The 23,341-nt window shown below is 40.6% G+C and overlaps 1 protein-coding gene across 2 annotated transcripts in view; it reads right to left on the bottom strand.

Moving 5' to 3' along the window:
* Nucleotides 1-866: 866 nt before the first annotated feature.
* The window catches only part of notch1b (notch receptor 1b), a 48,876-nt gene continuing 26,401 nt past the window's right edge, over nucleotides 867-23,341 (bottom strand). The window contains exons 15-33 of one of the 2 annotated variants that reach the window (XM_077561243.1): nucleotides 21,896-22,015; nucleotides 21,377-21,529; nucleotides 20,935-21,163; nucleotides 19,958-20,159; nucleotides 19,513-19,666; nucleotides 17,964-18,148; nucleotides 17,285-17,417; nucleotides 15,979-16,236; nucleotides 15,769-15,881; nucleotides 13,625-14,202; nucleotides 12,439-12,861; nucleotides 12,131-12,279; nucleotides 10,142-10,355; nucleotides 9,001-9,091; nucleotides 7,992-8,157; nucleotides 5,959-6,257; nucleotides 4,876-5,023; nucleotides 4,703-4,800; nucleotides 867-3,946 (exon numbers count right to left, since the gene is read on the bottom strand). In XM_077561243.1, the coding sequence (XP_077417369.1) occupies nucleotides 2,795-3,946; nucleotides 4,703-4,800; nucleotides 4,876-5,023; nucleotides 5,959-6,257; nucleotides 7,992-8,157; nucleotides 9,001-9,091; nucleotides 10,142-10,355; nucleotides 12,131-12,279; nucleotides 12,439-12,861; nucleotides 13,625-14,202; nucleotides 15,769-15,881; nucleotides 15,979-16,236; nucleotides 17,285-17,417; nucleotides 17,964-18,148; nucleotides 19,513-19,666; nucleotides 19,958-20,159; nucleotides 20,935-21,163; nucleotides 21,377-21,529; nucleotides 21,896-22,015 (4,865 nt within the window). In that variant the 3' untranslated portion in view covers nucleotides 867-2,794. The remainder of the gene's footprint in view (nucleotides 3,947-4,702; nucleotides 4,801-4,875; nucleotides 5,024-5,958; nucleotides 6,258-7,991; nucleotides 8,158-9,000; nucleotides 9,092-10,141; nucleotides 10,356-12,130; nucleotides 12,280-12,438; nucleotides 12,862-13,624; nucleotides 14,203-15,768; nucleotides 15,882-15,978; nucleotides 16,237-17,284; nucleotides 17,418-17,963; nucleotides 18,149-19,512; nucleotides 19,667-19,957; nucleotides 20,160-20,934; nucleotides 21,164-21,376; nucleotides 21,530-21,895; nucleotides 22,016-23,341) is intronic. The other variant, XM_077561244.1, reaches the window with a different exon arrangement.

Raw genomic sequence — 23,341 nt, 5'->3', positions numbered from 1 at the left:
TTGTGTGATTATTTAATAATAACATACATAGTCATATGTATCAATTAAAATAATAATTTAAAACATTAAAATGTATGTTAAGAAGAAAAAGAAATGCACAACATACTGTAAATTGTCGGCTACGAATTAATACTAGACTACTACTCCGCAAATTACGCAATGACACGGTTTCTCCAGCAGGAGGAGACATTATTCATAAAAGACAAGACTTGCTCCTCAGTCAGTTTGTTTTGTGTATCGCTGGCGTCAAAAAAATCTACACTTTTGGTCAATCTGCACGTGTGTGGGTGTCTGTCAACAAAAATGTCATTCATAATTATATGACAGACATTCGTAATTCATGCGTGTATTTTTTTGCTATCTAATATTTTTCACCCATTTTAGTTTTCTTGCATGATAAAAAAAAGAAGGCATTTTTATATTGTTAATTTATTAGTTATGTTTTATTGGATTTATAAATGTTTGGTATTTTTTAGATTTAATAAACATTTTGCACATAATTGCTTGGGCTCTTCGCATAAATGCAATTTATAATTTGGCTTTTGTCTGTCGATACATATAAAATGTCTTCCACAAGGATCTGCACAAAATACATAGATATTAAACCCCACATAAATGTCACGAAAACTAGTAGCCATACTTGATGTTCTTTTAGATTTCTGGCCTAAATGTGTTTTTCATGCAAATATTTACTTTAATTCTGACTTTCTCTTTCACTATCCTACCCTAACGCCTTAGTGAAAGACTTGCACGTTACAACTTGTGGACACATTTGGGTAAACAAAGGAGCCACTTTAATCAAAGCTTTACAGTATTCAATTAATTAATTCAATTAATTGTTGCTCATTAAAAATACAAAGACAATATTAAGACAAACAGGTGTTTTTTTTTATTATATAGAGAAAAAAAATGTACACACTGAAAATAAAAGGGGACCGAGTTTGTATGTCAGTCATATCTTTTTACAAAACAAACCCTATACCAGGGTGAATGTGCGATTTTTATTTTGTAGCAAAAACATTTGAGAACACACACAAATTTATTTTATGCTTTAAGACATCAGATTTCTTCAACAAAATCCTGCTTACAGGGGGAATGCATGAGCTATTTACAACATGGGAGAACACAGCCATAGGCTCAAACTCATCGGAGGGAGGTGGGTTTCGTTTTTTTTTTCTTGACCCCCTCTGTTTAACAAGTACAGACTCAGTGGCCAAACGGGCCCGTTTGTCAAAAGGTCACAGAGCTTAACATAAAGCCTGTTTTAACACAGCCAATCTTCAAGATGGCCTTTAAACTGTACATATATGTCTTTCCTTTTGTTCAGACAATTACAAAAAACAAACAAGAACAAAAACACGCCCGTAACACTGGAGGTCCTCTGCGGAATGCCCCCTGAATGCATTTTCTTTATGAACAAAGATTATACAACAAATACAAATGGAACCAAAAATTTGAAGAAATAAATAGCCAGTGTTTGTATGAAAAAGAAAAGAAAAAAACAAGAAGAAACCGCATTTACCATCAACTTCTAATCGGCGGGCAATGTGTTTAAATAAAGGCTTTAATAAATAAAAATGAAAAAAAAAAAAAGGATGAAAGGGATGTGTTTTGTTAGTAAAAATTGTGATTCCAAGCCACAGGGAATGATTTGATTTTACTACAAATATTTTTCTAACTAATTGGAGTATTCTACTCTCAAAAAATTCACAACATTGGGCTTTCAGATAAAATTTCAGGATGAACTTGAAATGCATTACAAAATGACTTTGACCTTCGATAAACGATTGCATGCACGTGTCCAACTGCTCAACGTTTCAGCACCTTTTCATTTAGATTGAGAACTGCAAAATACACGCCGTGTATTTTGATCCATGAAAATCTCAACGGATTTCCTCCCCTATGCCTTTCTGTGACTCTTCCAGTCTCACTGTTGCCACCTGATGATGACACTCAAAGCTCAGTGGCCACTTTAGTGTCAGAACATCCTGTTTGAAGCTCCGCCATGAGGATGTTTTGAGAGGAAAGGAGCCGACATTACCGTAAGCCTTTTTCTTTTTTTTTGCGTTGGCCTTGAGTTAAATTTGAACTGGTATTGACCTCGTATACAACTATTTATGATAATTATGCATTTCAATTGTTATTTAATATTTAGTGTCTTTATACATAATTATTTAAGCTTTAAAAAAATATTCATGGTATAGAGTTGATTTTTTTTTCTGGGCAGTAAAATATTCTATATTGGTTTAAAATAATATATTTCTTGTAAAAAGCAAAAATGTGGGGAAAGAGCTTTTTGCAACATGGCCCTGGTTGATCTGTTATACTCTGCTGCCACCTGCTGGCCGTTTTTGTAATAACTACCATTGCTTTAAGCATTCTCTTCAGTTCAGAGGCTGCATCAAAGGCTTCTGTATGATCTAGCATGAAAAAAAAAAACATTTAAAAAACACTTATAAATATGTCTTTGGGACACTTAAAACATTTAAAATCGAATTTTTGGGAGCAAATGAGTTTTAATGTCAGACCCTGATTCTAAAAGGGCAAAGTGCATTTTAGGTTCATCCTAAAATTTCACCGCAAAGCCCAATATCCCTGACTTTTTGGCTCAATGAAATGTTGGGAAAGACTGCTAGAAAAGCATATAAAATATTCCAAATTGCCCTTTTTTATGCTTGTTTGTTTGTTTTTAACAAAAATATACCAGGTCACTCTTTGAAAAGAGATTGTTAAGTTTTTAACCTGGTTAAAGACAAGTAAAAAATAAACAAATACAGAGTCGCGGGTGCGTTTTTCACTTGAACTGCTCTGGTAGGTGTCCCATCTGGGCCGGCATGCTGGTGGGCGGACTGGAGATGCCCTCGGACCAGTCCGACATGTTGGACTGCGGCGAGGAGCTGGACCACTGGTCCGGCGAGCCCGGCGAGGGCGTCAGAAAGGGGTGGTCCGGAACCTGGACCTGATGGCTGGGGGTGTTGCCGTCCACGGGACCCGAGTAGCTGTGTTGCGAGGGCGGCGTGAGGAACTGGGCGTTCAGGGAGGCGGGCATGATCTGAGCCTCCTGGGGCAGGATGGTGCGGATGGGCATGGCGCCCTGCTGGAGGTCCGGGGGGCTCAGGTCGGCGTTGATGAAGTTCTGGTTCTGGAGTTGCTGGAGATTCTGCATCTGCTGCATGATGGGATTGAGGCGGTTGCCGGGAATGCCCGCGTAGGCCATCATCTGAGGGTGCCCGTTGTGGGCGGCGGTCATCATCCCGTGCTGACCGCTGCCCCTCATGGCGCCGAACTGCATCCTGGACATCCAGTCGCACTGGCCGGCGGACCCTGACACGTGCATGTGAGTGAGGCGGGGGGGAAGCGGGTCGAACTGCATCCGCGCCAGCTCCTGCTTGTTAGGCATGACCATGTGGCCGACGCCCAAGTGAGGGTCCGACATAGTTTGGAGGTGGCCCAGCGCCGCCGGCGTCATCACGGGCGGGGACGCGGCGTCCGAGCCGTAGCCGCGAGGCGACTCCAGCGAGTCCACGGGGGACAAAACGGCCGAGCTGTCCAACAAGCCACCGGGCGGCTTCCCGTCCTGCGAGTTCTTCTTTTTGACTTTCATGTCTTTGGCGTCCTTGCAGACCTTGGCGGCGGGTTTGCGAGCCTTCTTGCCGCCCGCCGGGCCCTGAGGCGGGTGCTGCTTCATGCCACTCAGGTAGCCGTTGGGCGAGCAGAGCGGGGGCGACAACGCGGTACCCAGGCCGCCTCCGTGCATGGGGGGACTGCGCACCAGGTTGTAATCGTCCATCAGACGGACGATGTCGTGATGCATTCGCTCCTGGGCGATGTCTCGGGGAAGTCGGTCCATGTGGTCCGTTATCTCCCGATTGGCAAAGTGGTCCAGCAGGACTTTGGCTGTCTCATAGCTTCCTTCGCGGGCCGCCAAGAACAGCGGCGTCTCCTCCTGAAGTGAACACAAGACACGTTTTACATCTATCTGTCTATCTATCTTGCTAGATAGCTAGCTTGCTAGCTAATCCATCTATCTATCTATCTATCTATCTATCTATCCATCCATCCATCCATCCATCCATCCATCCATCTATCTATCTATCCTGCTAGCTAGCTAGCTAGCTCATCCATCCATCTATCTATCTATCTATCTTGGTAGCTAGTTATTCATCTTGCTAGCAAGTTATCTATCTTGCTAGCTAGCTAGCTATCTTGCTAGCTCATCCATCCATTCAGCTAGCTAGTTATTTATCTATCCATCCATCCATCCATCTATCTATCTATCTATCTATCCTACTAGCTAGCTAGCTAGCTCATCCATCCAGCTATCTATCTATCTATCTTACTAGCTAGTTATTTATCTTGCTAGCAAGTTATCTATCTTGCTAGCTAGCTAGCTATCTTGCTAGCTCATCCATCCATCCATCCATTCAGCTAGCTAGTTATTTATCTATCCATCCATCCATCTATCTATCTATCTATCTATCCTACTAGCTAGCTAGCTAGCTCATCCATCCATCTATCTATCTATCTATCTTACTAGCTAGTTATTTATCTTGCTAGCAAGTTATCTATCTTGCTAGCTAGCTAGCTATCTTGCTAGCTCATCCATCCATCCATCCATTCAGCTAGCTAGTTATTTATCTATCCATCTATCCATCCATCCGGTTGTTTAGTGTTTTCGCTATACTTGACAATGTTTCGCTACCTTGTTGTTCTGCATGTCCTTGTTGGCGCCGCTCTTGAGCAGCACGATAGCGGCCGTTACGTTATTCACAGCAGCGGCCCAGTGTAACGCTGATTTGCCTGAGAGGACAAACACAACAACATAAACAAAAATTCTTGCTTTTGTAATCATTTCAGCCTTTTTATTTTTTTTACCAAAATCATCAATGGCGTTGACGTCGGCATGGCAGTTGATGAGCTCGTCCACCATGCCCTCCACCGCCAGCCTGGCGGCCAAGATGAGAGGGGTGGTGCCGTCATTCATGCGGGCGTCCAGGTCGGTGGCGCGGTTTCTTATGAGAATCTGTACACATCATCAAACATTGACAACCACCGATTACATACTGAAAAATATATATATATTATTCATTTTTATAAAAATATTTTGCATTATATTATGTTTATTATGCTTATTTTGGTATTTCTTTCATCAAATATTTTGGTGTATTTATAAAGTAATATTCTATTTGATTAGTTTTCATGTGTTATTGTGTTATTTTCTTGGTCTAATTAATATTTAGTTTGCAAAAATTTCACTCTCTTTTCATTTTTATTTAAGATTTTTGCCCAAATATGTAAAAAAAAAAAAATTTTTATTAGCTAATATTTTAGTTGAAATATCTTTGTATTTTTCCCCCTATTTTTTTTTTTAGCTGTTTTCAGCCTCATATTTTAGATTTTTTTGGGGGGTCTAATCTCTGATTATTCAATTTTTGTATAATATTTTGCATTATTGAACTTTTTTCTTTATTTATGTACTTGCACTTGGTGGTAGCAGTACAGATATGTAAAATAAAATAATAAATAAATGAAAACAAATTGGTAAAAGTAGAAGTACGAATTCAACTCTTTGTATAAAAAAAAACACTCTGAAATGTAATTAACTTCAAAAGTGAATTTTTTACTGTCGCAATATAAAACCATTATTAGATTTATATGATATAATTTATGATACATTTTTGAACGTTAGAGACTTTCAGCCTATACAAAATGCCGCCAAAGCAATACCGTTATATTAGAGGGTTTGGGCCTGAGCCCAAAAACAGCAAGTAGGTGTGTTTTTCAGAATAACAAAGGATTGGATTACGTATTTATTTATTTAAATAAATAGGCAACTTTTGAATTCCCGTGGCATTTCACGGTACGCTCAGTCGTAATGTTTCATTTATGATCCCGAGTGGTTCCTTGGAAAAATCCTCTCCCCGGGACCTAAAAAGTTTGCAAACCCCAGCGACTGACCTGGAAGACCCCCTGTGCATCGGCGGCCACGGCGGCGTGCAGCGGGGTCCGGCCCATGTTGTCCTGGATGTTGGCGTCGGCGCTGGCCTCCAGCAACCGCTTGGCGGCGTCGGAGCGGGAGTAGCGGGCCGCCAGGTGCAGCGCCGTCTCGCCGGTGCGGTCCGTCTGGTTGTGGAGGCTGGCGCCCTGGTAGATGAAGTCGTTGATGACGTTGGCCGAGGCGTCCTCCTCCTCCTCGCTGTTGCCCGTCTCCAGGCCGCCGCCGCTGCAGGACGCGATCATCAGCGGTGTGAATCCATCTGAGGTGGGCAGAGACCAGAAAAAAAAAAAGTGTCAGACAGTTCAGGCACTAAAGGCCATACTTATCGGTTGAAAGAAAAAAAAGAAAGCAGAGGAAGGAAGAAAATCGGGCGCACTTCAAAGCAAAGGCCGATCAAAACAAAGCAACAACAAATTGAATAATGGATTTCGATCGAGGCTTTGGCGCCGCTTCAGAAGAAAGGTGAAGCTGGGGGGGGATGGAAAAAAGGTAAACCGCAACATCTGATCTGACTGAGCGAGGCAGCTCGCCGCAACGACTCGGACCGACTTTCCTCCTCTTCAAAAGGAATCGCGGGCTGCAGATCCTGCAGATTTGGTCGATCCCAGCGCATCGATCGGCAACGGCGGGGGCGGAAAAAAGTGCGCAGGCTACTTGTTAACCCCATTACTTTGATTTGTCTTCGCTTCTCTTCTGGGGATTCGGCGTGTAGGGCTGGGAGGGAAAAAAGTTAACCAAGTTGAATAGGTCGACCACGAAAATATGTTGGCATAAAATGTTTGCCCCGAGGCTTCGTCATCCGATTCCTTGAGTAATCGATGATGGAACAGTCGATATGATAATCGATTTTAAAAAGATTGGATAGTGACAGCCCTATTCACGAGTTTTTTTATTTGACACCTTCATTGGTCAAAAAAATGCTGTCCAAATTTGGTCCACTGCACGTTTTTTATGGTCAAATGATGTTGTTATTTTTTATTATTTGATGCTATTTATTTATTAAAATTTTTTTGTTGAGTGTCAAAAGACCTGACTTGCTTTATATTATAATAATAAAATTAAAATTACATGCCTGCTTGCCATGCCCGCGTCGAAAGATTACGAGAAAATTTTGAAACATTGAAAGTTTATCATTGGAAAAAAAAAAGCTAAATGTTATGAGATACCGCACTTTTCATTTAAAAATTGCTTCTTTTTTTAAAGAAAATTCCATGTACTGTTTTCTTTAAAAATTGAAGTATCTTACGGTACAATATTTCAAACTTTATTTTACATCATTCTTTTTTAGTTAGTAAACTATTAAAATAGTAAACTCCCTCTTCCTTCCATCCGCCTTCTCAGTCGAAAGCGTTTGGACATCACTGGGTTGGAAAATGGAGGCCCATTACTGGCGCAATGATTAATCTGATCAGGAATCAAGGTGCACCCTCCCTTCACCTCCCCCCACCCCTTCACCTCCTCCCAACCCCCCCAGGCGTCGCCTGCTTTGAAGAAGATCTCTCGCCTGCAGCAACTCCCACGTGCACACCAACGCAAATCACACACTGACGTGATGTGCTCTCTGCTTTGACAGGAAGCGCAAGACACGCACGCACATGCTAACACGCCAGGCTACTTTCGGATCGCGTAATTACATTTGACACGTGCCCGATCATTTATCATAATTGTTCATGTTGCCAAATGTGATAACGGGATCAACAATGTCAGAAGATCCGACATGAGCAAAACAATTAATAACCTGATTGGATGAGGTTTACAAGAGATAATAAAGAGGCAAATGAGGAAAAGGAGATGAAAAAAAAGTTTAATGAAAAAAATTTAAATTTTTTGATGATGTCATAAAGGTGGATTTTTGCATAAATTGAACCATATTACCCTCAGGGGAGAAAAAACTACCAATTGATTATGAAAAATAGGAAGTTGTACACAGATAAAGATTATTATTATTATTTTTAAAAACGAATAAAGCTTAATTTTTTTCCGTGTCACCCACCTGGGCCCCGCACGTTGACGTCCATGCAGTCGCTGTCAATCTCGCCCTGGGGGGGTGTGGGCGCCACGGAGGGGATGCGCAGGTCCGCCGCGTCCAGGTGCTGCTGCGTCCACTGCCGGTTGTCGGTACGCTCGCCCGCGTCCAGGATGGCTTGCTCGTCAAACTGCTGGAGAGGAAAAAGAAATACACAATATAAAATGGGGCTCAAAAGTACGTATACTGATTTCATTTTTTTTTTTAACCCACTCATTATTCATGACAATTAGAATAACATTCAAGTGACAAATAAGTGCAACCTTTTTTCCACATTGTGCCAGGTTATAAAAACAGGTATTTTGTATGATTAAAAAAAAAAAAAAACTACTTTTTTTGTACATTTCATAGTGACCTTCTTACGTACTTTGCCACACCTGCTTTGAGGAGATTTGATTTGGAAAAAAATACAGTAAGCACGCAAATAAAAAAATCTTACAATAATATTAATTAGTGATACAAAATATTTGACCAAAAATACAAAAATGTGTCAAAAATATGTGTCAACAATGCAAAATATAAGACAAAAAATATGTCAATATTTGGTAAGAAAAAATAGATTAGACCAAAAAAAAAGAAAGAAAAATAGCATAAAAATATATGAAAAAAAGATTTCCATAAAAATATTACAAAAAATATTGGGAAATAAAAAATATTTGAAAAATACATTTTGACAGGACTATTACATAAAATTGTAACAATATTGGGGTAAAAAAACTGAATAAGAAAAAAACTGAACAATAAAAACAATTATTAGATCAAAATTTTACATGAAAAAGAATTAGTCTTGTTTTTAACAAAAGGGTGTGTATACTTCCACTTAAGAACAGGTGGAGTGTGTGAGTAATTTTGCCACCTCGCTTTATATTTGACAACACACCAAAAGAGAAATTTTTGGCATGTGTACTCAGTGGCTAAAATAAATTAAAAAAAAAATTAATAAAGTAGGTAGCGTCGTTTTTTTCTGCTGTCTTACCCTGAAGCGTTTGCCGTCCGAGGTCTCGTCTTCTCCCCAATCGTTGTGGCTGTCGTCCATCAGCGAAATGTCCGACGCGTTTTTCAGCGGCCTGTGATCAACGAGAGAAGATTCTGTTGAAATTGCTCCACGTCTTGGGAGCGGGAGCTCATTAATAGTGAGGGTGGGGGGGGGGGACAACAACAAAAACAAAAGCATTGATCAAGTTCACACCCCACCCCTTGCTTGTCAATTAAACTGCAACTCAAGCGCCAATCAGTGTGTGAATGCTGAGGAGCACGTTATTGACAACATTTACTTCAACATGCTTCACTTATATTAGGAAATTTATGAAAGGCTTTCTAACTAAAATTCCATGTTTAAGAGATACTTTACATATTTACTTCCTTATTATATATTTCTTGATCAAATTCCAATGTCAAAATGTTGATCTCATGCAGGACATATGTTTGGTTATTAGTGGCATTCCCAAATTTTCATAGTAAACTTCCCTAATTCTGAGATATTAGACCTACATAGTGGGAACTATTTTCCAAATTCCAATAATTCTCATATAACCCTGATTCCACACATTTCACAATAAAATTCCCAAAGCCATCAATATTTTACTACTATTTGCATAATTCTAACCATTCCAAACAAAATGTTCAGCTCATTCAAGACACCTTGAGAACTATCTCAAAATATACAATTCTTACAATAAAATGGACAAATAATGACACATTGAAATCCTTCTTCCACATTTTTTGACCATTCCAACTTAAAAATGTTCACACCTTGTTTAGGTGAGGGAAAGTAAAAGCTATTTTACATATTTACCGCCTACTTCCACATCACTTGCACGTCTCAAATCATTCCAACTTCAAACTGTTCGGCACATTCAGATCACCTTGGGAACGATTTTCCACATTCCAATAATTCTCACACTGCTCAAATTCCACGTCACAATAAAACTCCCATTTTCAAGATATGTCACTATTTACCTTCTTCCATATTTCTTGACACGTCATTTCTACAGAAATTGCATTTTCTAGTTAGCAGCAACAATCCAGCAAAGCGCCACCTCTCGCCCCAAATTTGACGGTCCGAAGTCACCTTTCACCTGAGCCCAAAAAAAAAAAACAGCCAAAAAGTCACTTACTTCAATCCCACCGAATCCTCCCCGACAGGCTCGCGTCTCTTCTTCTTGCTGGGCTCGGTGGTCTTGAAGCCCTCGGGGAGCCAGAGGCGCCCGTGCTCGTGCCGGCGCTTGCGGGCGGCCACCATGCCCACGCCGACCAAGGCCAGCATGGCCAGGCTGCCCACCACCAGGTAGAGCGGGTAGAGTTCCTGCGGCTGCTGTGGGTCGGCGCCACCTGGCGGGAGAAGGCACAGCATGGTCACGGGACCGAGGACGGACCAGAAATGAACGCTTGCTTCCACTATCTATCCTGTAATAATCACAATTGCAAAGAATGGGGCGTGATAAAACCCAAAAAAAAAAGGAAAAAAAAGGACCACTACCACCCTCCTAACTCCCTTTTCAACTCAGGGTACCGAGAGACAACTTTACCATTTCTTCTTTAAGAGAAAAAGAGGAGAAGGGAGGGGGGAGGATTAATGAACTTCAAATTACTGCACGCGCTTTAAGCTGTAAAGACGGAGGATTTATTAGGATTTTCCAGATAACAAAGACTCCCAACTTCTAGCACACTCCCGATCAATTTTTCCCCTTCTCCCCCCCCCTACTAACGATTTTGAAATGATAAACTCCCCTCCCCAACCTAAAGCCTTAAGTCCTGGTGTTACATCCAGCGAGGTGAAGGTTGCAGCAGCAGCCCCCCCCCCCTCTCGCACCGTACGCGCACGTGCAAAAAAAAAAAGGGGGGACAAAAAGCAAGAGATGGATAACTGCTATGAGTTGATTTGCAGCAATTAAGCATTTTGGAGCCTGAAGCCAGTGGATTTAAGAGAAGCCAGGAAAAAGGATTGATTGATCGCCACTGCATTTGTTCATGGCCGCATAACAAATACACAATCAAAGAGCGGCAGGGTTAGGACCTGACCGGGGTGGGCGGGTGCTGTGGATAATTTCCTTCTTTTTTTTTTTCATGCGGGCGCCCCCGCACGTGTCCCACCTGTGCGCACATTCACTGCAAACGGCACCCATTCATTCAACATCAATTGCAGCGTTCCCCCGCTGTATCACGGTTCATTGGTAGCGCCCCCGCTACATCGTGGGACTTGAAATTCATAGTTGTGCACATTGTAGTACCACATTAGGCCACAACATGCCAGGAATCAAATATATTCAATATTTTGACTTTCATCTACTTAAATTGATTAATCATAATTGATCTTTACTGCGCTGTGCACATCAGGTTATATCTATCCATAAGGAATGGCTTGAACAAGACAACATATTGTGTTCTATTGCTATAAAAACATGGAAGCTACCAAAAGAAAGATTAGAGTCTTTTCTTTCCTCAGGAAAAAAAACTATATTTCTATCTGATTAGAATGAGCATTTTAATATATTTAAGTTTCATCATTATTCACCAATCTGTTTAGAACTGTGGGGAAATTAGCTTTTTTCAACATGGCCCTGGTTGACCTCTTATACTCTGCTGCCACCTGCTGGTCATTTTGTGATAACTACAATTTCTTCAACCGTTCTCTCCAGTAGAGGGGGTGCATCAAAGCCTTTTGTATGCTCTAGCATAAAATAAAATAAATATATTTAATTTTTTTTTACGTATAAATACGTCTTTGGGACACTTAAACCATTTAAAATAGAATGTATTTATACGATTTTGGGTGCAAATGAGTTAAAAGCAGCACATCTGTTAAAAAGGCATTTGCGCAGGTCTAGCACCCTCTGGTGGGTAGTTTATTAGTGTAGTTTAATTTGAATTAGGAATGTTTTGGCCACGTTACTACCATGAACACACCTACTAAATTAACAAAATCTCAGCACTTTGAGCTGCATTTTAATGTATGAACGGTGCTATTTAAATAAGGTTTGATTTGATTTGAAATAAGAACTCGCAAAATGGCCTCACAAAATGTAAAATTACACTTTCACTCGAGGCATTTACGATAAGGCCATCATATTAAAGTCTAATATTTTGTAGATGCTCAGATGACTCACTATAAACGGCTTCAATGGTGTAGGGAACGTCCAGTTTTCCGCTGGAGGCCAACGCTCCAAGGAAGGCGGCGGCGTCGGTGGTGCTCTGGAAACACTCGCTGGACTGCTGGACGCACTGACGGTTGTCCACTTCCAAATGCACGATGGAGCTACCGGGCCAAGAGAACACATTTAGTCGTCATTATGGTGATGGACCGATAAACCTGTTACTTTCTACTCCTTACTTTGTCAAAATCGGCTTTACACTCTTGTATTTCGGTCGAGTGTGATTAATTCTGCCACCAGAAATCTTTCAAAATCTTTCTTACCCTTTTATCTGCAGGTGATCCAGCTCCCTCTTTGTCCGCCGGGGTCCAGCTACGCTCCTCCTGACCACGTTCAGCACTTTCCGCGGCACGTCGGACCACGTGCCCGCCGAGCGCTTGACGTTGTACTTCTTCAGCTCCTGCTCGCTGCCGTAGTAGGGATACACCATGGACTCGCCGTCCGCATCCGTCCGGAACACCAAGTTGGTGCGCAGGACGCGGCTGAGCTCTCGCAGGAAGCCAAACGAGTTGTTGAGGAGCTGCTCGGGCGCGATGAGGACCACCACCACCAGCTGGCCCAGGGCCAGCTTCTCGGGCATGTTGTCGGCGCAATCCAAGCCGTCCCATTCGCACTCCGCGTTGTTGCAGCCCTGGTCGCAGTGGCCGTCGGCGTAGTGGTCTTTGCAGTACTGGTCGTACAGGGGGCTGGAGAACAGAAGTCATATGTGGAAGTTGATTAAAAAGAAAAAAAAGAAAAAAAAAGTTTTGTTTGTTCAAATGGACCAATAAATACTTTAAATATTGCCATGGTCCCAAAAACGTATTTATAAGTTTTTTATGCTAGAGTTGAAGAGGTCGCTTAAAGCAATGATAGTTATTACAATAAACGGCCAGCAAGTGGCAGCAGGGTAGAAGAGATCAACCAGAACCATGTTGCAAAAAGCTCTTTTTCCAGTGTTTTCCAATGGTGATGAATTTAGCTATATTTTAATGCTAATTGCTGCAAAATGGAAACAGATACAAATACACTTTTTTTTTTCCTGATGAAGGAAGAGACTCTAATCCTTCTTTTGGTAGGTTCCATGTTTTTGTAGCAATACAACACAATATCTTGTGAGCTTTGCAAAATCAGTCAAAATTTAGACAGCCGGGAGCTTAAGTGAAAATGGCTGGGAGTGGATGAGTTAAAACATTTTCTCTCATATATTTCATAGTTCAGGCCTTATTTTTAAGGTTACAGTGCATTTTAAGTTCATCCTAAAATGTTACCTAAAAGTCAATTATCCCTAACGTGTGCACTGTATTTGTGTTTATGTCCACTGTGGGAACGCCTTCACCCCTTTATATCACTTAACCCAAAAAAATCAAAAATCAGAAGGGATCCATTTAGAGATCAATTTCACCAGCCCCTATGTGGGGAATTACAATTAAGTTGCTAATGTTGTAACAGAAGCAATAGCCGACTTACTTGCACTGCCCTTCCAGATTCTGGCAGTCAAATCCATCGTAGAGGCAGCCGGCATTGTCGCACTGCGAGTCGCACTTGCCGTCGTTGAAGTAGCGCCAGCACTGCAGCGAGGCCGAGCAGTTCTTCCACGGGTCGTTGAAGTTGAGCGAGCAGTCTCCGTTGTCCCAGCCGCACGCGTGGTTGTTGCACAGCACGTCGCACACTTGGTTGTGCTTGCGCTCTTCGCACTGCGGGATCTCGCAGGCCTCGTCCGCCGCCGACGGCGGCAGCGGCGCCACGTCGTGGCCCGGCCCGCCCGGGGAGCTGTAGTCCAGGATGTGGCACCAGAGGCCGTTGAAGTTGGTCGGGCAGACGCAGCGGTAATACGGCGACTTGACGGTGTCCTCGCACCTGCCCGAGTTGTAGCAGGGGTTGGATTTGCACGGGCTGTCGCTGGGGTACTGGCACTCGGGCCCCGTGAAGGACGGCGAGCACAGGCACTTGGGACTCTTTTGGCCCGAGATGCAGGTGCCGCCGTTGTGGCACTGGAGGCTGCCGCAAGCGTGGGCGTTGTATTCACATGTGGAGCCGGTGAATGTCTGTTCGGAAAGAGTCGCAATTAAAACAATGGTGGGCTGTCTGTAACCCTGAACCCGACTCAGAAAGGATTAAGAGAAGCTACATTTACAACCTTAAGTCGAATACTTGTTCCGTTATATCATTTTAATTTCTTCCCAACAGTATAATCCCTTCATGCCAACTAAGACTACATTAGCAATGGGCCTGTTGAAACCAAGCATATTTGAAAATTGTCCTCGCAGAGCCTTCAATGACATCAGAATTTTTCTGTCCTTTGATTGGTTGGACAGAGCAAAACATTTTCCAGACAGGTTAGACCAGCAAAACAATTTTCAGCAGTTTGCACAGATTAAAACATTTAATAGTCAGCATCTCTGGTGAGAAGGATGAACTTTATTTCCATTTTTGTGCTATTGCATTGTCAGGGTTTCTGCAGGTTTCAGCAAATCTAATTTATTGCTTAAAAAAAAACATTTTAATTTTTTTATTTTATATTTTTTATTTCCATAGTGAATTTGAGATTAATCACACGTTTTATCTGTACAATAACGTGTTTTTAAGTTTTTCATACTCTTGTTAATGGACATAAAAGTGGACAAATATGGTTTACTAAATACAAATGTGGATGTATCTTTTCATTGATACAGTAATTTTAGAGTAAGTAATTCATAGTTATTTGGAGTTTAAAAGATACATTAAACAGTTAAAAGGAGTGCGAAACATTAAGTCATAAATTTGTGCTGAGGTAATTTTTCTGCTACTAGATGGCATTAGTGTTTCATGTTGGACATTTGTGACAGAAACGACACGTTTCTTTTCTTATTCAGAGCAATTGCGCTTTGGAACATGAAGGAACTCGTGGACTGCAGGCCATTTTGTTCATTGTAAATTACAATTAGTCACAAGTCCCCACAAATATTTGTTATTTTTTTAAATCACATTTATCATTGCTAAATTGTGTTATCGTGAGTAGTGACTCTTAATGACCTGTGGAAAACCTGACTGTGTTTTTGTATGGGCCAGCTCTAGTACAAAGAGATCACTAGTGAGATGACCCAATTTTTTTTTTGTGTTGTTATTTGGGAAGAAAAAAATAACACTTAACAGTGAGATGCATCTATATTTTTTTTGCTGCTGTTCTTTTTTTTTTTTTTTTTTTTAAATCACACCTGACTGGTGTAAATTTATAAATGACAATACAGTCTTAAAAACATAAATAAATAGTACAGTTCAAAGGTTCAAAATTGGTAGCCCTTTGCATTAATCAGTACCCCATCAGTAGCTTCTCAGCTTCAAAATGTTGGCGACTTCTCCCTGCTCTTCAAAAGACTTCCATAGCACCATATTGCCACAAGATGGCGCCAAAGCAATAGTCTTATATTAGACAAGGCTTAGGCCTGAGCACAAATACAGTGCAAATATCATATTGTGAATATGCGTGGGAACACTGTAATTGCAACACGACCATGGTGGTATTAAGAGATGGATTAAGTCGTGCAATTGCCCACTGAAGGCCCAACAGCCAAATACTCACTGACTACAAATCTAAAACATGCTTTCCTCTGTTTGAGTTTGTGCACACTTACAGGAGGGCATTTGCATATGAAGCCATGCGGGGTGTTACTGGCGACAGCACAGGTCCCCCCGTTGCGACACGGCTTCCCCTTGCAGCCATCGAACACGGTATCACAGCGCTGACCTTAAGTCACAAAATCATTATTTTTACTGATAATGTAAACCACTTCTTAAAGAACAAAATCCATACTTTGCCCACACACGGACTAACTGAAATGTACCTGTGAATCCGGTACGACACTCGCAGCGGTAGTTGTTGGCCAGCTGGATGCAGCTGTGCGTGCCGCGCGGATCGCACGGGTTGGAGAGGCACTCGTTGACGTCGCCCTCGCAGCGCTCGCCCACGTATCCCGGCGGGCACAGGCAGTGGTAGCCGCCCACGCCGTCCACGCACCTGCCGTGGTTGAAACACTTGGGCTCTTTGGTGAGCGGGTCGGTCAGCGGCATGCAGTCGTCTACGTTGATCTCGCAGTTGACGCCTGGTGTGAATGTAAAGAATTAAAACAGTTTGTGCATTAGGTTTAATTTGTTGGTGCTGGTGCGTGGCCACCAGGGGGCAATATAATATGGCCATTCAGACAAACAAAGAAAACGTTCACTCAACTACTGTAAGTGACTCAGCAATCTCTAATAGCAGCCAAAATAAATACATGACTAAATAAATAAATAAATGACTAAAAGTGAAAATAAAAACGGATATAAAAAAATATAATTAGAAAAATTTAATCCCCAAAAATAAATATAACTGGAAATAAAAACAACAAAATACAAATATATACATAAATAAATACATTTGTATTTAATTTTTGAATTATATTTTTTATATTTCATTTTTTATTTCACTTTTAGTCATTTACTTATTTAGTCATTTATTTATTTTTAATTTTGGCAGTTCTGGTCCATAATGCCAGGATGAAATGTTATTCAAATGAGGGGGCGGTCCTATGCGTGTTAAGATTTAAAAAAAAAGGTCAGTAAGTATTGTTTAATAAAATAGACTACAATTTCCAAAAGACTGTTTGATATTCTTTCTTCTACACGGACGTACGGCAATAACGAAATAAATACATTCAAAATGAACCCCGAAAACTCATGCATGATATTAATCGACTATGACAAAAAATGAAGGACATTTTCGCTATAGTCATAGTTACCGGTAGTTTTATTTTGATTTAAGACGCAGTTTTATTTAGTTTCCGTTTTCATATAAGCATTTTTTATTTTATTTTTTACTTTATTTATTTATTATTTTTATATATATATTTAATAATAATATATTTAATATTTTTTAAATTTAGTTATGTCATCCGTTTTCATTAACTATTATGAACTTAATTGGCACATAGATGCTTTTTGTAAGCGCATCCACGAAAGTTTCCAAAATTCACTATCTTAACTTGGCAAGAAAATGTAGCTGAAAGTTTCCGAAAATGTACACACAAAAAAAAATGTTTCACCCCATCTGCAACTGTAAGTGTAATTAATTAGAGACACAGAGAAGAGGACAGCAGGAGGGGGTGTTCTGACCTTGCGTTCCCCGGGGACAGGAGCATTTGTAGGTATTGATCAGGTCAATGCAGGTGCCCCCGTGCTGGCACGGTTGGGAGAAGCACTCATTGATCTCGTCGGAGCAGTTGGTCCCGACGAAGCCTGGCGAGCACTGCGACGCCAAGATGGAGGAGGAGGAGGAAGAAGAGGAAGAAGAAGAAGAGTTGAATCGATGGCGGACATGAAACACAAAGATTTTTGTTTACCTGGCGTTTTTCTTTCCAGGCCAAGGCCGGCCTGGAGCTTTTTTATCGAGGGGAGATTAGCATTACTGGAGGTGGAGGCTGTTTATAAATAAGCCTTGTCGTTACAGTACAGTAACTCCAGAAAAGTATTTCATCTACTTTCATGTTGGAGTGGTAAACAATTTGTCATTTAGAAAACCTGTAACTGTGTCATGAGTTATGTTCTAGCCTCAAGGACACCTTTGACTATGATAGTTCCTTACTATGCCACACGGAACTTTTGCGTGCAACACATAGTCTTGATAGGCTGCGATTATGGGAAAAAAAAATAATCATGAAAAATTGGATTGAAATTGAAATCATGATTAACAAACATGATTATTCATTTCTTTCAAATTTGTATTTATGCAACTAACAAAACTCAACTTGTATATAACTTGGAAGAACAACAAGTTAAAATGCTGATTTCTTACCTTGCAAGTGTATCCTCCCAGGAAGTCCAAACAAGTGGCTCCATTTTGACAGGGGTTGGGTTTGCATTCATCCACTTGCTCCTCACAGTAGCTTCCTGTGTAGCCCGGCTGGCAGTGGCAGCGGTGAACGTTTCCTGCGTCCAGACACTGGCCTGAGTTACGGCACAGGTTGGCGACGTCCACCCCTTAAATAGGAAAGAGGACACATTATTATCTTTGGTTTGTTTACTTTCATTTCAAATACATCCCAGGTTTGAATTTGAATGTTTTTATTTGAAAGGGACAATGCACATTAATCAACATTTGACAATGTAAATGCGCCCAAGGTAGCTAAATTAAGATAATTGTCATTGGCAGTCCCATGGGCGGATGTAAAAGACAGCCTAAAATGAGTCGTTAAAATCACAAATCAATTTCCAACAACATACAATAATATTATTATTCTAATAATATTCCAATAATTTATATAGCCCGACTTCAGCCACTGTTTCAGTTTTTTTTGTTGAAGACACTTACAAATACAAGCATGATTAACAATTACATCACACTCTTTGCCTCATTTTTAGAATGTTCCTTAACTTTTTACAGGTCTTACAAGCATTTTTTTCCACCAAAACCCTTAACATAAATTGAACAATATATAGTACCGTGAATTATTTGAGTGTCACAATTGCTTCTTTAACAATATAAACAATCAGTTGCAAGAGCAATTGTGCGTAATTGATGTGTTATTTATCAGCTGATAACAATGTGAATTATAAAATCTCCATTGCTTGAGGATAGCAAAAGTTCAGCCAGTTTGGGTCTGGGTCGGAAAAACTGGGCCTGGAAGCGGTATTATGTAAATTAGCCAAACTGCTCGTCTTGTGAAGTAGACAACTCACAAACATTGACTTGTCATTGAATTTCACTCTATTTAAATAAAAGCTATTAATAAAAATAAGGGTGTCAGGCGATTAATTTATTTTAATTGTAATTAATCGCATGACTTCAATAGTCAATAAAATACAATGTACAATAAAATGTTCAGTAAAATATTTTTTTCTAAGTTTTCATACTGTTGTTAACATAAACGTGGAAAAAAATATTGAACTAATAGAAATATGGCTGCATTTTTTTAGTCATTGATACAGTAATTTCATAATTCATAAAACTGAGTTGAAATTAAAAAGATGTACTGTACACTAAAAAATGAGTGTGATATTGACTTGTGTTGGTCATATTTCTGCCACTAGATGGCATAATTGCATTTGTAAGACGGTGACAGCTCAGTGCATTTTTCTTTTCATATTAAGAGCTATCTAATCTTTAACATGAAGTAACATGAAATTCTGTACATTTTTAAAATTATAAAATACAACTTGACCCCAGTCTCCACAAATATATGTATTATTATTAAATGTAATGCTGCAAAATTTTGAGGTTGACGTGTGCTTTCCCAAAAATTTGTGACGTTAAAGGAACTTTAAATTAACTCAAAATGAACGCACTAATTTTGACACCCTTAAAAAAAAAAAGTATTTTCCATAATAAGTCCCCTTTTTCTTACCTCTCTGTTTAGCTGCCACTTCGCAAGAGACACTGGGTATGTCGCAGTAGACGCCCGCCCAGCCGGTCTGGCACTCGCAGCTGTAGGCGGTGCCCCTTTGCCAGCAGGTACCCCCGTTCTTACAGGGTGAGGAGCTGCACCAGCGCACCAAATTCTTAAAATGAAAATCCGGAGTCAGTGTGCCGCTTATGTAACAGTTTTAATTTATTACCCCCTTAACATAAGTTGGCACACACCCATCTCATGTCTAAACTGCTGGCAAGAAAAGCGAGCACACCCCTAGGTGAAAATATGAAATAAAATATTTACAAAAACGTGAGTCATATAACCTTAATAATGCCACAGGTAACCTTAATATTAACATGTCACATCCACATTTAATATGACTATAATATCCACCTACCATTAATATTCCAAACAGCATTATTTCAAGGCTATTTCTTACCTGACAATTGAGTCCCGTGTAGCCGTGCGGACACACGCACTTGTAGGTGCCGTAGCTGTCCTGGCAGGTGCCGCCGTGGAGGCAGGGCCTGGAGTCGCACTCGTTGATGTCGTGCTGACAGTAGCTGCCAGTGAAGCCGGACGGGCACAGACACGTGAAGGCGTTGATGCCGTCCACGCATGTGCCGCCATTGAAACAGGAGCTGGGGGTAAAAAAAAAGCACCGTTTTGGAGAAAAGGTGGCAAGGTACTCACAGTTAGGTAGAAGTACATATATTTGTGTAAAAAAAATACTGATTGGACTCCTGTATTTAACTCATTCACTGCCATTGACGGCTATAGACGTCAAAAATGTATTTGAACTATTTCTATTATTTTTCCACTTTTGTTAACAAGAGTATGAAAACTTAGAATTTTTTTTATTGTACATTTAGAACAGATATAAAAATGTGTGAATAATCGTGAGTTAACTAGTAAAGTCATGCGATTAATTACGGAAAAATTTAATCGCCTGACGCTCCTAATTCTTAATAATCTTTTCTTCTTTTTTCTTTTATTGAAAAAAAGTAATTTTTTATTCATTTACATTTTTAATAATCGTTTTTTTTTTTTTTTTTAAGAAAAGATTGTTAAAAGTTAGGGGGCGTCGGGCAATTATTTTTTTTTAATCATAATTAATGGCATGACTTCACTAGTTAACTCACGATTAATCACAAATTTTATATCTGTTCAAAATGTACAATAAAAAAAATTCTAGGTTTTCATACTCTTGTTAACAAAAGTGGGAAAAAATGTTAAACTAATAGAAATAGTTCAAATGAATTTTTGACGTCTATAGCCGTCAATGGCAGTGAATGAGTTAAGTAAACATATGTACAGACTGTAAAATACTAGTAAGTACAGTAACCAATTATGTGTACTTCCAACATTCACCAAAGGGGGCAGCAGTGGACAAAACAAATCTCGGCTCTTGCATACCTCTCTGTGCAGTCGGGCGTGTTGTTTTCGCAGTGGATGCCGCTGAAGCCGGGCGGGCAGGTGCAGGTGTAGCTGTTGACGCAGTCGGTGCAGTTGGCGCCGTTCTTGCACGGGTTGCTCTCGCACTCGTTGATGTCCTCGTCGCACGCCGGGCCCCGGAAGCCCGGCTGGCACGTGCACAGGAAGCTATTGGCCTCGTCCTGACACAGACCCCCGTTGCTGCACGGGTCTGACGGTGGGGGAAGGGACCACAGTATGATTGTGATTTATCTTGGGAACTATTAGAAAATAATTACAGTCATCCGCTGCAATATTGCCGTTCATCTATCCAGTCTAGAGCGGATTTTTTTGTGACTCAAACGTTTGTAACTGTGATACTTTTAAACGTATTAAAAACTTTAAACACATTGTAAACGTTCACTGTAAAGATCGCAAGTCTTACTAGGCTTGCAGTCGTCAATGTCTGTTTCACAGTTTCGTCCGGTGAAGCCGGGCTTGCAGCCGCAGCGGTAACTCCCCATGGTGTTCTGGCAGGTGGCGCCGTTGTGGCAGGGATTCTTCACACACTCCTTAATGTCCACCTCGCATGTTTGCCCTGAAAAAAAAAAAAAGACAGCAACGTTGTTAAAAAGAAAGCTGAAGGCACAAAGCCATACTGTCAAAAAGTCAACAAAAAAAAATTCTTATATGAGAACCATTTTTTTTTTATTAATAAAAATTAATATTTCAAGTGTTATTGTCAGGAGAAACTCCACAATAAGTGAACATATACATTCTAATAGCCTAAATTGGCCTTGATAGTTAGGGCTCATATAACACCGCTATGGCAGATGCTTGACAATGCACTTTCATTTTGTTTGAACATTGGGAAATGTGTTTTTAAAAAAGCAACTCCGTGAATTATTTCAATTTAGATTTTTCGTCACTATCTTAAAGGAAGATGGCTGACGTCAATATTTACCTTGCCAACCTTCTGGGCAGACGCAGGAGAAGCTCTGATAGTCCTCCGACTCCTGACACACTCCTCCATGTTTGCAGGGTTTGCCACTGCAAGGGGCCATAACGCTTTCACAGTTTTCTCCTAGAACACAAAAACATAAGAATTAAAGCTGCGAGCACACCCGAGTGTACCTGTTTCGTATTGGGGTTAATTTGGACAAGTTTTTTAGTAGGAGTTAGCCAAAGCATTTGGAATTTGCCCGAATTGATTGATTCAAAACAAAATGGCCGACTTCCTATTCATAATCTTTTCTTACGATTTTTGCTGATTTTTGTTTTATGACGTTTTCAAACATATTATTGAACAAAAGTTAACAAAATAATTTGGTAATGAACACATTCGTACACCAGCTTCTACAGCCACAACTGACAGCCATTTGCGCTTAACATGCAAATTGGCTAACGGTTAGCCAGCTAGCAAACAGCCACTAACCTGAGAACACAACAGCCAACTCTACATTCTCATTTGCTGACTCCCATGTCATTCACCAGGACAGGCTCCATGATTTAAAACCATGAACAGTCATTGTAATCTGAATATCATTCATCATTTACCTCATTCACTCTCAGCTATTTTCACTGAAGCAATCCCCATCACTCCCAGCTGTTTTACTGTATTTAGACAGATTTTACAAGGCCCACAGAATATTGTGTTCTATTGCTATAAAAACATTAAACCTACCAAAAGAAAGATTAGAGTCTCTTCTTTCATCAGGAAAATAAGTATTTTTCTCTCTGTTTTCGTTTTGCAGCAGTTAGCATTAGAATATAGCTATAAGTTTCATCATTATTCATAAATCCATTTCAAATTGTGGGGAAAACAGCTTGTTTCAACTTGGCCCTAGTTGATCTCTTTTGCTCTGCTGCCACCTACTGGCCGTTTTTGTAATAACTACCATTGCTTCAAGCGTTCTCTTCAGTTCAGAGGCTGCATCGAAGCCTTCTGTATGCTCTAGCACAGGGGTGCTCAAGTTTGGTCCTTGAGAGCCCCTATCCAGCCTGCTTTCCATGTTTCCCTCCTACAGCACAGCTGAATCTAATGATCAGCTCATCAGCAAGCTTTGCAGAAGCCTTATAGCGATTCTGATCATGAATCAGGTGTGTTAGGGGAGAAAAACATGGAGAACAGGCTGGATAAGGGCTCTCCAGGACCGAACTTAAGCATCCCTGCTCTAGCATAACCCCCCCCCCCCCCCCCCATTAAAAAAACGTATAAATATGTCTTTTGGACAATTGCATTTGACAAAAGTTTGTCAAATGCAATTGTTGATTGGCCGCTAATGCTGGTAAAGCGCTAACCAGAGTGGCTGATCACAAGCGCCGCTGAACTGCGTGACAGCGTTAAGGAGTCATGAACTCAGGAGATAACCCGTCAAAAGAGGCCCATCTTTCAATCAGTGCTATCGCA

Source organism: Vanacampus margaritifer, chromosome 3 (assembly GCF_051991255.1).
Source record: "Vanacampus margaritifer isolate UIUO_Vmar chromosome 3, RoL_Vmar_1.0, whole genome shotgun sequence".
Lineage (NCBI taxonomy): Eukaryota > Metazoa > Chordata > Actinopteri > Syngnathiformes > Syngnathidae > Vanacampus > Vanacampus margaritifer.
Note: the sequence above shows the minus strand (reverse complement) of the source record. Positions and strands in the feature narration are given on the sequence as shown.